This window comes from Labeo rohita, chromosome 6 (assembly GCF_022985175.1).
Source record: "Labeo rohita strain BAU-BD-2019 chromosome 6, IGBB_LRoh.1.0, whole genome shotgun sequence".
Taxonomy (NCBI): domain Eukaryota; kingdom Metazoa; phylum Chordata; class Actinopteri; order Cypriniformes; family Cyprinidae; genus Labeo; species Labeo rohita.
The window spans coordinates 13,941,541-13,957,850 of NC_066874.1; the positions used below are offsets into that span (position 1 = coordinate 13,941,541).

General features: G+C 36.6%; 1 protein-coding gene across 2 annotated transcripts; it reads right to left on the reverse strand.

Moving 5' to 3' along the window:
* Positions 1 to 117: 117 nt before the first annotated feature.
* On the reverse strand, positions 118 to 13,943 carry trim25 (tripartite motif containing 25). Of its 2 annotated transcripts, XM_051111881.1 has the most exons (11): positions 13,291 to 13,943; positions 6,455 to 6,550; positions 6,075 to 6,308; positions 5,646 to 5,814; positions 5,030 to 5,056; positions 4,211 to 4,279; positions 4,004 to 4,075; positions 3,824 to 3,892; positions 3,485 to 3,583; positions 2,978 to 3,037; positions 118 to 2,898 (listed from the first exon to the last, which is right to left on the reverse strand). In XM_051111881.1, the coding sequence occupies exons 1-11, from the start codon at positions 13,882 to 13,884 to the stop codon at positions 2,366 to 2,368; spliced, it is 2,022 nt and encodes a 673-aa protein (XP_050967838.1). In that variant the 5' UTR covers positions 13,885 to 13,943; the 3' UTR covers positions 118 to 2,365. The 2 variants fall into 2 exon arrangements, with proteins under 2 accessions (XP_050967838.1, XP_050967839.1); XM_051111882.1 differs by lacking the exon at positions 5,030 to 5,056.
* Between the last annotated feature and the right edge of the window lie 2,367 nt (positions 13,944 to 16,310).

A 16,310-nucleotide genomic window follows, 5' to 3' on the forward strand; every position in this document is an offset into this window, starting at 1 on the left:
AATGTGTAACTAGGCTTGTTTGTATGTGTCCAGATAACAAGTCATATATTACAAGTTGAAGATGATTCAGCTAAATCATTTAATTAAGTTTGAACATAAAGAATCTTTGGTCAAAGACTTGGTTTATTTTTTTATTATTTTTTGAAATTTTTATTGTTCAGCACTGAAAACAATATGAGCTGCACAAATTAACAATCACCATTAAAGAAACAAGAATAAGTCACCCCATAACAGTGTCACAAATGTAAATACAACAGAAGATGAGAGAGAAAGAATAATACATTTAGATAACAGTATTATATTTATATTGTCATGTCATGCTTTTTGGTATCATTATTGGTGTAATTCATTGCTATCATTGTAATCAAAAATGTAAAATATTTTCATGTAGATTTTTTAAATAATACTTCCTTACTATTAAACTTTCTGAGCTATATGTTTAGATTGATATGGCATTTCCTTAGTGCAAAGTGGGCCTGTTTTTATTTTGTTTTAGGAAGAAAAAAAGTCACATTTTAAATATGTTAGTATTAAAGGAAATGGACTACTTTTACTCATACATGGAGAGCTATATTAATATAAATGTCAACTGTATTTGATTTAAACAGACTATTACAGACAATTATTTTGTTATCTAAGTGTTTCCCAATATCTATTCAGCTGATAGAATGACCACACAACATTTTATATTTGTAATAACGGTTTGATTTACAAATAACACATGGCTACTTGTGCTGAATGTTTCATTTTTAACACACATTTAACACTTGTTGGTTTGACAGAAATGCACATGCTTAAAAACTGACTGCACTCAGCCAGGACACTTTGATCAGGTACCAAGACAACTGTACCTCACTGCTAATGGACTTTGCTCATGTGATAAAACCAACAAATGTCAAGCATGATCATGTGATGAAGTTAAACACTTAAACCAACTCACAACTAACATCTGGAAAAATAACAGAATTCAGAGAACAAATTAAGCGTATATAACATCTCACATTTGCAAACCACATATGTACAGTACACTGAATTTCTCCCTTTCTGGATCAGTGACACAATACCATTTACTACACAGCTCTTGATTTTGGTCAGTCGTAGCAATCATTCAAAGTCAAATATTTTTGCAAAATGACCACTAAACTATTAAATTGACTGTTTTCTTGCGCTATTTTCAATTGAAAAATTTTCAGCATAGCTGTGCCTGTATATCTTGTTTCACTTTCCAGTCTTGTTCTTCTCACCTAAATAATTTAAGTCTAAACTAGGGGTAGGCAACGTCGGTCCTGGAGTGCCGATATCCTGCAGAGTTTAGCTCCAACCCTGAGAAAAACTCACCTGTCTCAGCCCTAATAACCCTGAAGACCTTGATTAGCTTGTTCAGGTGTGTTTTATTAGGGGTTGGAGCTAAACTCAGCAGGATATCGGTAATCCAGGACTGACGTTGTCTACCTCTGGTCTAAATCAACATTTAATTTCCTTTTATTTGGTAAGTAGCCATATAATAGGATAACAGTCCTTACTGCAAATGCAATACAAACCCCTTGACTTTGTTGAGGTTTATTATTTAATGAAAGTTGGACTGGATTAGCCTTTAAATATCATCTGTCCGTCAATCTATTTTTTTTTTTTTGGTCAACATTACTTTAGACATTTATTAAATAGATTAAGATAGATTAAAAGACTACTTTATGCATTCTGTACAATCACAACAGACCTAAATTGGTGTTAAAAAGATTACATGCATCAAACCTGGCTTGATTAAACCCCATAAATATGACCATGGACCACAAAACCAGTCTTAAGTGTCAGTTTTTTGAACCTGAGATCTATACATCATGAAAGCTGAATAAATAAGCTTTCCATTGATGTATGGTTTGTTATGACAGGACAATATTTGGTCGAGTAGCCTATTTTAATATCTGGAATCTGAGGGTGCAAAAAAATAAAAAATTATATTTTGATATATTTCCGGTAAGAAATGTACAAAGTATCTTAATGGAACATAATCTTTACTTAATTTCCTAATGATTTTGGGCATAAAAGAAAAATCTATAATTTTGGCCCATACAATGTATTTTTGACTATTGCTACAAATATACCTCTGCTTCTTAGGACTGGTTTTGTGGTCCAGGGTCACAAATGAATATTCTTTGAAGATATTTTAATATACCATAATCATTTTTGCCCATCCATTGAAAATCCTTCAAAGATTTCATAAAGCTTTCACAAAACATGAAACTTGAACATTCTGGTTGTGACTATTACTGCATGGACAAAAAGATGAGAGAATATTAAACATATCTTCATTTGTGTTCCAAAGATAAACAAAACACAAATTAATATCAGTTCAACTCATATATTCTCAGTTGCTGAGCTTGCACAAAGACACACAAGAACCATTTGAGAAGATCCAGAAAGCTGGATACACAGCCTCAGTGAAAGGAAAGACAAATGTGTGAAAGGGGTATGCCCGGTCCTGCACAGTATAGAATGTTGCACTTCCCTGATCACAGTCCAGCAAGATGCCCACACGGCTTGAATTGGGATTTTGCAACACCGTCTCGATGCTGTTGTGCCATGCAGAAAGCTTCACATTAAACCACTCCACACACCAGGAATCTGCATTACGCCCCAGACGGCTAGAGGGACCCTTGCGGTCAATTCTTCCATATGCAAGTCCCAATCCGCAGAAGTTGTTACTGCTCATTTTGATCTCCCAATAATGACGGCCCTGAGAGAAACCCTTTGTGCAGAGCACCTGGGAACAGACAGAAAAGCGAAGGGGAATATCTGGATAATGAGCTGGGTTGTCCGAGACTGTCGCTTTGGTGTTGTTTTCAGACAGGGAGATCCGCTTGTGAGCTGTTCTGACATCAAAATTGAGGATAGTGCCATCTAAATGGGAGAAACACAAAGCATATAGATGTAAAAGGTGATGAACAAGTAGATAAAATCTAAAGTATGTCAAACTCACATTTAAGAAGGTCACTTCTCTTAACCCAGTTTTGGACAGCTAGTGAACTAGCAGGTGAATCTGTGAAGAGAGAAAGAGGAAATCATAAAAAAGCTTTCAGAAACCACTAAAGTATTATCTCGAAAGGGAATGAAAGATTAGGTCATTTTATTAATGCATTAGTTTATCAAATCAAAACAGTCAGGGGTGCATTTCCCAGTAGCACTGGTTCTTCTGTTTTTGCCCATAAAACTCAATCTGCTGTTTATATACATTTCAGTCTATATAGTGTGTCAACAACCAGTGCCATTTTTGAAGAGTACACGTGCATTAATCAAAACTACTTTGTTGTATGGGAACTGCGCCCCTGCATGAGATTCAATAATTTTGAAAAAACTTGTTCTGATATATTTCTTGTTTGCTTCTAGAATAGAGTCTATTCTGGAATTGCAGTAAATGGTGTAGTTTTAGAGCACAGATCCCTTAGAGTTATGATTAAATTTAGGAGGGCATGATTGAACAACATACTTATGTCAGGTATGTCTACAGTTCTAGGTGTGATGTCAAGCAAGTTTTCCATGCTTTTGGAGAAAACTGGATTTGGTCCTTTAGAGGGATTCCTAGACTCTGGCAAAGAAGATATGCATATAATGTTAGAATCATTTCTAAGTAATATTAATTTGATCCACATTCCTTTCCAGAACAATTTGAGAAAATCTCTGTGAAACATAAGAATCTAATACAGGCCCCTTCTTTTTAAACCCAATCACTAGGTGTGAATATGTTTCACACACATAATAGTAATCAGACAAACAGTAATAGTCAGTTGTAAAATAATGAACATGTAAAGGGGTGGTCAGAGCTTACTGTTTGGCCTCTGGTCTTTATGTTCTTTGTGATCCTTCTGATCTTTATTATCTTTATTAGCACCCTTGTCTATCAGGAAATAGAGAAGAACAATGAGAGAAAGGTGTACATTTTAATGCATGTTGTTTATGGCTCCAAAACATTATTTTAAAAAAATATATATATAAGCAGTTGACTTACTGGAATTTTTCTGTTTAGCTCCTGAAGGCTTGGCTTTGGGGCCGCGGCCTGGACTGGGAGATCTTATGTGTGCTGAAACATTGGGAGAAAAATGATTTAAAAATGTATGAGAAAAAGTAGTGATGAATGGATGGATGGATGGATTTAGGTTATATTGAACCAAGAGACAACAAAAGCCCATTCAGTTGCATGGGAGTTACAACTTACATATGTCTCTTGGATTTGGCAGGAGGGCAGGAATCTCACTTGGGATTCCTGGGAATTGGTTTACTAGACCTAGAGGATAAGAGAAGTGGTGCAAATCTTATGGTAGCAGTTTATTAAGAATAAGGCCCTAGGGCTGGGGAATTGTTACGATTTTATCGATTAATTCGAATTTTGCCACAATTTTTTTATAAATCGAGGAATCGCGATTGTAAATAGAAATATCACCAAATGTTAGAATTACACATGTTGACAATATGCTAATAAGAACAGTTAAAAGGAAAGAATGATGCGACCTAATGAAGGTGCATATGATTGACTGCTCACAGCTGACAGACTCCATGAAGAATTTTATGGTTTGGTTTGTTTTAACAAAACATTTGTAGTTAGTAACAGTCTACTGGTCTTACACTTATAGTGATTTTGATTTTGAATTGGCAGTTTTCTTATATTATTTCTAAATATATGTGCATAAGACAAGTTTGTTCAATATGCAACTTCATATTTCTTGCATCTTTTCTGAAAAAAAAAAAGCTATTTAAGAAATGATTTGTTTTACATTTATACCATGTTGACAACATAATGTGTGGTGCACTTGGAATAGAACTTTAACTAGATGGTAAAAAAAGAAAATGTTACATTTTTAAGTTTTTGATCAATATCGAAAATTGGTCAAACATTCTAGAAAAAAAATCGACATGTTATTTTTTGCCATATCTCCCAGCCCTAGAATAACAACATACAACTGGCAACATTATCACTTGTATAAAAATGCTTTACATGATTAGTATATCCCAGATTTATTTTAAAACGCAATCTCACCTGTACCAAGAACTGATTTCTCAAACTCTGTAAAAACATATGTATATCAGACATTTTAGCATTCACTAAGACTATGTGTTGTTGCTGTATAGAGGGTTTGCACTGATGTCAAAGAAAGGCCAAAACGTGAGTAAAACAAACAATAATTAGTTTAAACTAAAGGTTGCTGGACTAATATAGTGTTCCTTACAACTTACCAAAGATCCAGTGGTCCATAGATATTGATATGTAGCCAGAGATTGTGTTTCCTGACATTTATTCCATTTATATGTGCCTGATTTTGACGTCGGGGAAATAAATAAAGTAAATTTGCCTGTGAACGTATTTTGTAAATACAAAATAGCTTGGTCTAAATCTGGGTGATCACTTATATCAATGTTATATTGATAATGTTATATTGAGCAAAGCTCTTTCTCGCTTTAGATGAGTTTTGTGTGTACTGTCGTAGCATTCGCGCTGAAACCAATGCTGCCATTTAGTCTTTTTGGCACTCAGTGGGCAGAGCCGCACTCGCTCCAGCTGACAGTGACATGCATACGTGCATACCCTCTATACTGAATCAACTGCAAACATCAAAACATGCTGCATAATTTATACAAGTTCTGCACTAACTCACCTGGTTTAAGCAGAAAGATTCTATTTTCTGTTGGCTGCTCCATTAATTTGGTGATCCACTCCTTCAGTGCAACTGCAGAGGAATGATAACCTATCACCTCTTTACTTTCCACACTCATGCGAGGGTTATAGGGCTCAAAATTTACCACCGAGGGCAAATCCACAGAGGCCTGTGACAGAGAATGGCAAAGTTAAGAATACAAACATGCAATCTGCATTGAATGAAATTCAGGTTAGGTAAAAAAAAAAAAAGATCAATAAAGAGAGCACATCTTGAACTGGCTTTTTACTTTTTGTAAGAGATCCTAGACCGGCACTCTTACACTAGCCTTCACACACAGTATTTAATTATACATCTAAGACAAAAATAACAGTACTAAAAATTCTAAATTTATTCCACATTTGCTCACATAATCATACTCTGGATCACCTTTAAAAATGCTAGTGACTGCGACTGGTCCAGCAGACTGTTGATCTCAGATTTGGTCCTATTCATCTTCTCGACGTTCTCATTAAATTTCTTCATCAAGGAGACCAGTTTGCTCTGACCTTTCTCCTGTTCTTTATTGATAGCAAGCATGGCTTCTTTCTCATCTCTGTCAATAATTTCTCTGATCTGCCTGTATTCTGCCTCAAGAATACGTTTGCGGGTTGCAGCTAGGTCCTGGAAAAGCAAAATCAAAGGAAATGAAAGCTCCACATGCTGACATATGTGACGTTTAAAACGGTATATGCAAATCTTGCCATCTATTACAGTACCTTTATCTGATTCTGCTTAAAATTTCAAAAGAAAAATAAATATTTGCCAACCTTTAATTTGCCTTGTTGCTCCTTCATCTGTGTGATAACTTGCTGATTCTTGTCAGTTTTGACTTCAAGGATGTTGAGCTTGTCAGTCAGGTCAGTCTAAAGAAGTTTTAAGAATAAGAACAAAGTATTTTAGGGAAGTATTTTAGTATTTTATGTTTCAGATCACACAATCCTACTCAATGTTTTCATATTAAATAATACAAACCCTCAAAACAAACACAAAAATTTTATATATTACAGTTATTGGACACTATGCTTCTGTAATTTGTTTAGAGTCAGTTTAAGACAGCATGTCTTTTTTAAAAAGAGATTTTTAAAAAACTTGTCAAAATTTATTATTATATAGTTTATATAAAAAAGGTATACAATAGTTACGGTTGTCAAATTAAATTGGCAGAGCAGCATTGAAAGTGTCCTGATATTTAGTACAACAGCACTGCAATTTAGATTCTGCTTTCTGTGCTTGTCTGTGTTCACACTGTAGATATTTTTGTTGGATACTTTATTTTTAATGTAAGACCAAGTACAGCCATTTGTAACTTAAATGTTCAAAACGTCCGGTGTCATCTGGTCATTTATGCTGCTTGATAATGCAGACTGGTATTTGTTGTCATATTAATTGAATTTTCTGTCAATATCATTTTTAGTTGCTTAGGGTTTCTTTCACAATTAAGAGGAGAACGGGATAAATAAAACTTTAACATTTCAATCTCTATCACTGTGCATCACACTTTTGTAACTATTTTCGGTGTAGAAGAAATACACTGACTTGCAGTGCAGAGTTCTTTAAATGCGTGTAAAGAAGTTCAACTTTTAAAAATGCATCTCAAGACCTTGCTCATTTTCAAATTCCACTACACTAAAAGCAAAAATTGTATAAATGGCCCATTCTTCATTCAGCTCACTGCGGTTCATTTTGCATTTATTTTGCTAGTCTCGCATAGCCAGACCTTCAGACTGATGGCAGAAGGTCTGGGAACTTGGAACTTTGAATGACCAAGGCCTGCTCAAGAGGGCATATGACTGACAGGTAAAGCAACCAATCAGGTTTTGTTTTGTGCTATGTCATGTTTAGGGATGTAGAAATGTCCCCACAACAACAGTCTGGTGTGTAAAACTCTTGAACGTATTTTAAAGATTTTGTGCTGCGAACTTTAATATTTCACAAAAATTTTTTGAAAATCCAACATTTAGTTGATCCTGATAAGCACCCATCATCACAGTTATGGTATACCACAGTTATGGTAACACTACAGCTTTTTAATTTCTTGAGGGGGTTTGGTATGGTTCAGGCTAGAAGGGAGACCGCTGTGGGTACCGGGCATGTGCACATCAATCTAGTGTAATTTTTGTCACACTGTACAACAATAATACTGTTTTTGTATTATAGTAAGGGCTAGGTTTAGGGTTGGGGTAGGTGTAAATGTTAATAAGACACATTTTAATAGGTAGAAAATTCAATTTCATTGTTAGCTTCCGATCGGAGCTGTATCCCTTCTATGCATCAGATGTTTAGCCACCAGTCCATGGGCATGACGTCTGAGGCTGAGACTACTATTTTGCTTAATTTATGCTACTGAACACAGGAGCTAAAATGTAAATCTACCACAAAGCAGAGCCCAATGCTTTTCAGCATAGACAGACAGATTAAAATGAGCCTTGAGGGCCTGCACTGTAAAATGAAAGACTGAAAAGTCACCCAATAGTTTTTAAAAATAATTACTGACATACAAAAATTATGTCAAATCTCCCTTTTCTAATAAAAATACTAGAGAAGGATGTGGGTAGGATATGGGCCTGCATTGTGTACATGAAAGACTGTCACAAAATTGAATTACTTTTTTATGGAATCACAAGAAGGGCAAACAAGGAAATTTAAGCGATTTAGAAATCTCAACCACGACATGTCCGACCGAGCTCTTATCATCCGATCATAGTTGGATCTCTCTATTAGTACAATTAGGCCTTACTGCTGCTTTTGATACTTTTAAAAACAACATTCTATTGGATAGGCTAGAAAATTATTTTGGCATCAGTAGAATTGCATTGACATGCTTTAAATCGTATATTTTCTGACCATTATCAGTGTTTTTTTAGTTTTTATTTTTTAGTAATAAATGAAGAGATCTCATATCAATCACAATGGAGTGTAACAAGGCTCACTATTGGGACTGTTGCTATTCACCTTTTTGCTACACTTGGGAGATATTAAGAAACATGCAGTTTTCACTGTTGTTGACAATAGTCAACTCTATATTCCTTGAGGCCTTACAAAACCTACCAACTGGCAAAAGCAATGGAATGCATACTTGATATTAAAAACTGGAGAACTAGTAACTTCCTAATGTTACAACCTAATAACTAGTAACTAGTATTTCCTAGAACTAGTAACTTCATAATGCTAAGACCAAAACCTACACAAGTTATAAGCTAGTTAAGTCTTATGTCTAAGTTTTGATGGATGTTCTGCCTTCGTCATCAGTTAAAAACCTTGGTGTGCTATTTGATAGCAATCTGTCATTTGAAACTCACATTTTTAAAATTGTGTAATCACTAAATTACAACATTATGCTCGCTCTTTCTGAGACAGAAAAGTCTAGTCATGCATTCTAAATTTCAAAATTAATAACACCTGTTGTTCAAAATCCAGCAGCTAGAGTGCTTACTAGAACTAAGTATGGCCATATTAGCCCAGTTCTGTTAACACTACATTAACTGTCTTTTAAATGGATATTCCCCCCAAAAATAAAAATTCTCTCATCATTTACTCACCCTCATGCCACCAACATTTTGCGAAGTGTGATATGAGTGAGTTGTGTAACCCATGTGAGAAGTGATGTGGAAGCATAGAGAATTATCAAAGAGATAATATTATATATATTTGACTATATTTAAGAATATTTGACTGCAGGTGGTAGATCCTTTTTCTATTTAACACCCAACCTCTGGTCTTCTTAGCGCTGTTCGGGAGGCAGATGCACTCTTGTCAGTTTAAATCTAGATTAAACTGACATCATATTTCTTTACCTTTAAAGTTCCTAAGAGATTGTTAGCCTGCATTATTACACAGTTCTCTGGAACACTTGTGTTTCGGATCTGGTCGGTGAGCTGCGGACCACTCACCACCAGATGTCGCTCTCACCTTGTTTTCACGCACGGACTGTTATACCACACCCCGGACTACATTCCCCATCAGCCACTGCTCTCATCACCTGCGCCAATCAGAGACAGTATTTAAAACCCGGTCTACCTCTCAGTGACTGCCGAGTATTGAATTGTTTCCTAGCATTCATACAAAGCGTTCTCTGTGTTATCCTGTGTCTAGTTTTCTTGTTTTGGCCTTGTTTACCAGTCTCGTAATTTAGCCTAGTTATTTCGTTTTGTCTGTCTCGCTGCCTGCCTTTTGAAACCCCTCGCCTGTCTTTTCGGATTACTCTTTTGCCTAGCCCTCGTTCGGATAACGTTCGCTGCTGATCGACCCTCGCCTGCTTTATGGACTATTCTTCGTCTTGCTGTCTAAATACCTGTTTGCCACTGTTTGACCCTGCCTGCCTCGACCATGTCTTTGTCTCGTCCTTTGAATAAAAGTTTGCACATGGATCCGCTCACCTCTCGTCTCACTCCCTCTGTAACAACTTGATTCTGATTCTTGATTCTGGTGAATTCACGCAATTCTGAGATGTGTTATTGCATCATTAGCAATGCCAACCAACATGCGGCTCATCCAGGCACTTGAGGCTGGAGCTTCATTCACATCTCTCATATCACAATGCTGTCATCTCTCATATCACACTGCTAAATGCAACTGCTATCATCTTGCGCCTCAGTTAGTGACTGTAATTACTGTACAATGAAACTGGAGGACTTAGGTATTAATAGTAGGCCAGCGATAATATTGTTGAAGTGTTCATCTTGTTGCCAGCATTGTTGTTTTGTACAGTGTAATGGATTTAAGATAATAAACAGGTGCGATTTTAAAACACGTTCTTCTCAAATAACATTTTATGTCCTTGTGTTTGTAAAAAGCTGTGTAATTAGTGACACAACTGTACATTATGCCTTAAATATCTTGTCTGAACTTTGGCTAGACTCAAAGCTGTTTGTTAGGAACTGATTTTCTTTGCGGAAGCTTTGTGTTCAAAGAGATATTTAAACTCAAGTCAATATGAATGTACTTTATTCTTTACTTAACAATAACTGGGAACACTTCCCACAACACCTGATGTACTTTTGTTGCTTAGAATTAGGAATGGCACCTATGCTTATACACTGATCAGCCACAACAATAAAAAACACTAACATAAGAAGTCAATACCATTGTTTATACTGTTACAAAAGCACCTATCAAGAGGTAAAATATATTAGCATGTGAACAGTCAGTTCTTAAATGTCATGTTTTGTAAACATAAATAATGGGCAAGCGAAAAGAACTGGATTCAGGGTCATGGACACCCAAGTCTCGATGTGCATGGGGAGTGAAGGCTAGCTTGTCTGGGCACACAAAAGAGCTATTCTAAGCCAAACTGCTGAAAAACCTAATTTAGCCCATGATAGAAAGGTCTAACAGTGTACATAGCACACACAGTACATCAGAGTTTGCTGTTTAGCCAGGCAGAATGCCCATGATGACCGTTGTTCAAAGTGCCTACAATAGGCATGTGAGCTTCAGAACTGTACCATGGAGCAATGGAAGAAGGTTGCCTAGTCTAATAAATTACGTTTTGCTTTAGATCAGGTTGATGGTCATGTAAGACGTATCTGTGTCATTTACCTGGGGAAGAGATGGCAGCAGGATGCACTATGGGAAGAAAGCAGGCCAGTGGAGACAGTGTTATGCTCTGGTCAATGCTCTGCTGGGAATTCTTGAGTCCTGGCATTTATGTAGATGTTACTTTGACATATATCACCATGTTTTAAGAAACGTGACAAATAGTTCAAAGTGCTGCCTTGGCCTCCAAATTTCCCAGATCTTAATGCGGCTGAGCATCAATGGGATGTGCTGGACCAATATATCCACTTCATGGAGGCCCCACCTCCTCCAGGACTTAAAAGACCTACTGCTAATGTCTTGGTGCCAGATACATTCAGATAACTGTTTTGAGAACTGTTTTGCCAGCACAGAGGGGACCTATGCACTACTAGGCAGGTGCTTTTAATGTTGTGCCTAATCAGTGTATAAGTTAATCTTTATAATTGTTGAACTGCAACACTGGATATGTTCACACTGTCAGTTTTTTGGACTGACAACTACATTTACTTACAGGTGTAAGTCTCGAAATGTCCCTTTCACACAGCAGCTTACAGTAGCGTCTCGAATACTGTCTGTATGAACATGCAACGGAAGTCAAGCTAGTATTCCTTACCAGTAACCATAGGATAGTGACCAAAGTCAAAGATGGCAACATCCATAAAACTGACTGGAGCGGCTCCGGTAGAGACTGGATATAAAACTTTCAGATGGCATACACCTCATTTCTCTGTCACTGTAAGTGACTGAAATCATACATTAAAATATGCAACACACAGCAGAAGCGCATTTGTGCGGCAGAGTGTCTCTCTAGCACTGTATGACGTGACAGACAACTAGTTGTCCAGTCCCAGTTCCGTTCACACAGCGCGTTTTCTGAGAATGCAGTTGTGAGTCCTGAAAATTCACAGGTGTGAATTTAGATATAGAATGCAGTTGTTACGCCAGTAAATATCCTTACTGTGTGTGAACATAGCCATATTGAAGGCATGACATGTAAGTTTTTCCCGATAGAGGGCACATATTCAAAATAAACAAAGAAACAAATGCATAGTTTGAAGATGCCGTGTTTGAGTACGGAATCATGACAGTTGTTGCCTTCATTCCCACAGTCGATGCAATCTGTCAGGACTCTGGCAGGAATCATGTCCATGGATGAGCTAATGTATTAAAGACTTATTAAGATCACTGTAATAGGAAGCAGGTTGGGGCTGAAAGTCGTGGAAGTGAAACGAGGATGCTGGAGCGATTGGTAATGAAGGATGAGTACCATACACGGCTCGAAAGCAGCAGAGCTTTAATTATTCCATTTTTATGCCACTTTTTATTATGGTTTTTGTTTATTTTAATAAAAAAATCTTACATATTGTGCCTTTAAGGACTCAAATACAGGACTGACAACTGTATTCTGCTGCTGTGTGAATGCGGCCATAGACAATGTTATTGAACTAAACTGAATCAACATTGACCTAAATTAAGATGAATAATGTCAGCTGACTTCTGCAGAGCAGAACTGAATTTTGCAATACTGTTTGTTTCGTGAGGCTTATTTGAAAAAATCTGTATTGTAAGCTCTTTACAAACAGATGTGACTTGACTGAAAATATGAAATTTCCTTTCCTTCATTTATTAAGTGTGCATACGCCCAGATTTGATCTAAGAGTGTGTCTGCCCTTAAATCCACGCCAACGCTCATTTTGTAAAAACTGCCTTTGACCTGGAAAAGTGCTTAGCAACAAGTTCAAGATCTTTTGTGATTCATAGAATTCACATCTGAAAGGGAGGCGTACGTGAGTTTTCTGTGCATAGGCCTACATCCATTCTATGAATCATACGTACCTATATTTGAGAGATGATTGTATGATCAAATTTAGGATGGTTTCTGCGCAACATTGTCTGAATGAGGCCCGAGGTTTATGGCATGACCTTACAGATTTCACATTGAAATGCTGATGTCAGGGTACGCAGGCACTCTTGCTCTTTTGATATTACTTGAGTAAATTATGCTACAGTAAAGCCACTTTTCAGTATTATCTATCATATTCTTTTCACATCTGTTTGTACATTCAGGTTTACAGATAGGCCCTACCTTTTGTTTGAAGCGCCGCTCATCTGCGGTGATAAACTCACAGCCTTTATGCATGTCTTGCAGACAGGTACTGCAAATGCAACTCTGGTGCTGATTGCAGTAGAACTCCATCAGCTTGCCATGGCTTGAACAGAGACGCTCCATCAGATCTGGCAGCGGATCAGAAAGTTGATGCGCCCGAAAAATGGCATTCTCCCGGTGAGGCCTGACGTGATCCTCACAGTAAGACGCCATACATGTCAGACAAGTTTTGACCGCTTTGGCTTCCATACAGTTGTCACATTTGATCGCATCAGGATCTTTCTTTTTCACCTCAAAATGTTCCTTGACGGGTTCAGAGACACCAGCTTTTATTCTATAGGCTTCCAGCACCGCGCTGAGGACGGTGTTCTTCTTTAATTCAGGTTTGCTAGGGAACACCATTCGGCACTGAGGGCAGGATAGAGAAGATATCCTGTCGTTCCATGTCGCTTCGAGACAGTTGGCGCAGAAACTGTGTCCACAGATTAAACTCACCGGGTTGTCGAATAGACATAAACAGATGCTGCACGTCAACTCGTCCTCGAGACCCAGTAGAGACATATTTTCCGCCATCGTGACACGTCCCGAGTGACAGCGATCACTGACAACAGACTCAACTGCTCTTACCGAAAACGAAACTAGGCGGAGAAACGAAACTTAAAAGGTCCACACGTCACGGAGTCACAAAGCCTTAAAAAATAAAATTAAATAAAATAATAAAAATAAATTGTCATCAGCAGACTGTTCAAAGATAAGTCAAATAAAATAAGATTAACTATAATTTCCAAATTAACTACTATGAAAATATGCTGGTCATTCTAAAGTGTTTATGTTATTTGTGAATTAACTAATGAACTAAGAGGTGTCAATAGATAAAATAATACAAAAATTAACTGCGATTATTCCTAAATTTGCTGATATCCCTAAACCGATACATGCACAAAATGTTGCTTTTAAATAGTACTTTCATGCTACATTCAAATGCCCTAATGCAATTCATGAAAAAAATAATAATTTAATAAGATTTCTTTTGTTTTGTTTTTGTTTTTGTGTTGTGTTTTTTTTTTTTTTTTTTTTTTTTTTTGTTTTGTTTTGTTTTGTTTTGTTTTGTTTTGTTTTTTTGCTGTCTCTGCGCAGACCTTGTTTCTGTTGTTGTTGGGGGGTGGGGGATTTGCGTAAAGGTACAGATATCATATAGTTTCTTCAAATGTACACAAGAGGACGCTCTTTGCTTATAAAATCGGTGTTTGAGATTTGATTAGTAAAAACAAGACTGAAAATCTGTAGAAAATTTAGAAGATTTTGAAGAACTTTTTAGCATTAGCATTATTTTATTTAACTATAATCTACATGTCAAGATGTTTATTATAGTTAGCAAGTCCCCTTTAGCAAATAGCATTCATGGAAAAAGACCACTTCTATTAATCTGAATCTCATACTCATCTGAAGAATGTTGTGGGTCGTGGTGAATACTTTTAATCTGAAGTTTATCTAAGTTTAAGATAACAGTTCACTGATCTTTAAATACTGTAATAATTTGACTTTTTTCCCAGATACTTTATGCTGATCCTTTCCCAGATGCCCCCATTTCTCTCTTATCCCCTAATTTCCCCAAAACATACATCTGAATACACATTAGTCTATAGAGTATTAAACTTAGAATGTAAAACTTAAGAGAATAAAAACTTCAATCAAATTTTGAATTAAATTTGAATTTAAGTACAACTAGATTTGGAATGCTTATGGAGTCTAATTGCCTTTGATAGATTTGAAATGCTTATGGAGTCTAATTGCCTTTGATGTATAGGTTAACTTGCTCAGTGACTACTGCCCTAATTCAAAATGATCCACAGAGCTCTAAATAAAGATTCTTGTGTATGTGTGTGTGTGCTCACCTTTACTGATTTAGTTAGTTAGTTACTTGTCCTTTATCCATGATACATTATTTTTTTTGTTTGATGAGAATTAAGATCACATACAGCAGGCCACCTGAAAGAGCATAAACAGTCCATACTGTGAGTTTGCCTCCATGCATCACATCGAGATCTGACAATGAATAATATTAATATGACCCCTGACGTTGACATTTTCTGGCATGGTGTATGACATGTTTGGTGCCACGTTTAGCTCTTTCTTATGTTGGAAGCTGATAGATCTCAACAATAATTAATCCAGTGTTAAATTCTAACCTAATTACACATGGAATCAATGACCTTTCTACTAACAGGAAATACTCCAGAAACTGTTAAGGTTATTAAGAGTCACCTGTAATTTTATGCTAAAGTACATTTAGCATAAAATTGTTTGAAGAACAGAGGACCATACTTTCATGATTTAGGCGGCTTCATATTTTATGTTGGTCTTTCAACCCATATAATGATGTTAAACAATGCATCACATTTCTCTGGACTTCCTGTTTCAGCTTTGTTTAGTCTTTCACACACCAGAAAGCAGCACACCAGCCTAGAGTGAAGAAGTTTATAATGTCATTTCTGTCCATAGAGGAACTGCATTATAGGAACAAGAGACAAAGAGGGGAACATTAAAAATTCTACTTCATGCTTAAACACAAAGTTCAGGATGACCGCTAAATGTCATTGAGTTGTGTGTGTTTGACATTTGTGATGTGTTGAGTGTCCAGATGCTCACAGCAGGGATAACCTCCACCTCCTGTAGACTGTGGCCATTTGGTCACAGAAACACTCACATTGACACACACATGAGCCTTCATTAACACCTTACGGTGCCACTGGTAAACACATTCCGTTTCTCCATTTAGACTCCTGTAGTGTTACCGTGACAGACAATATCTAGGGAATAGAAGAATCCTCAGTGGTCTTAACGTTGCATACATTATAAAAAATATTGGGGAAAAAATAAGTTCAAAGCAGCAAAAAGTGATGCTATCAAAATTTTATTATTTAAACTTCAACTGCTGCTGTTATGCCTTCATTATTAACTATTTTATCTCATCTGGATAATGGTACTGCAAAGTAAAG